General features: G+C 66.7%; 1 protein-coding gene across 1 annotated transcript in view; it reads right to left on the bottom strand.

The window, feature by feature from the left end:
* LOC103624965 (Niemann-Pick C1-like protein 1) overlaps nucleotides 1-508 on the bottom strand; it is a gene marked incomplete at its 5' end in the record, with an annotated part of 18,034 nt that overhangs the window by 8,219 nt on the left and 9,307 nt on the right. The window contains one exon of the mRNA XM_017726649.1: nucleotides 2-421. Coding sequence (XP_017582138.1) covers nucleotides 2-421 — 420 coding nt within the window. The remainder of the gene's footprint in view (nucleotide 1; nucleotides 422-508) is intronic.

Below are 508 nucleotides of genomic sequence, written 5' to 3'. Positions count from 1 at the left end.
GGGTGAGCGAGTCGGCGTCGCAGCCGGCACTGGAGCAGATGGCGTTGGTGCCGTTGGCCGAGGAGAAGTTGTAGCCACCCGTGGTGATGAAGTAGGTGGGGACACCCACGGCCAGGTACTGGTTCAGCGCCGAGAAGTACTGGAGCATGTACGAGTCCTGGGGACGGCCTCGCGTCAGCGCTGCGGCACCCACGGGTGGCACAAAGGGGTCCCAAAAGGGGTCCCCAAAGGGGTCCCAGCATCCCCGTGTGTCCCCACGCGGGGCCGTGTCACCCACTCTGGCACCCTCAGGGTGCTGGGGGGTCCCTGAGGGGGTCACTGTGTGGGGCTGTGTCAGCTCCCTCCGTGCGTCCCCATACAGCGCCACGTCACCCACCCAGCACCCACAGGGGGGGCTCAGAGGGGTCACCCCACATGTCCCCTATAGGGCTGTGTCACCCCCCATGTCCCCTATAGGGCCGTGTCACCCCCATGTCCCCTATAGGGCTGTGTCACCCCACATGTCCCC

The sequence above is a fragment of the Corvus brachyrhynchos genome, unplaced genomic scaffold, assembly GCF_000691975.1.
Source record: "Corvus brachyrhynchos isolate BGI_N302 unplaced genomic scaffold, ASM69197v1 scaffold342, whole genome shotgun sequence".
In the NCBI taxonomy this organism is placed as follows: Eukaryota; Metazoa; Chordata; class Aves; order Passeriformes; family Corvidae; genus Corvus; species Corvus brachyrhynchos.
The sequence above is the reverse complement of the archived record's forward strand: the minus strand, read 5'-3'. Positions and strand labels throughout refer to the sequence as shown.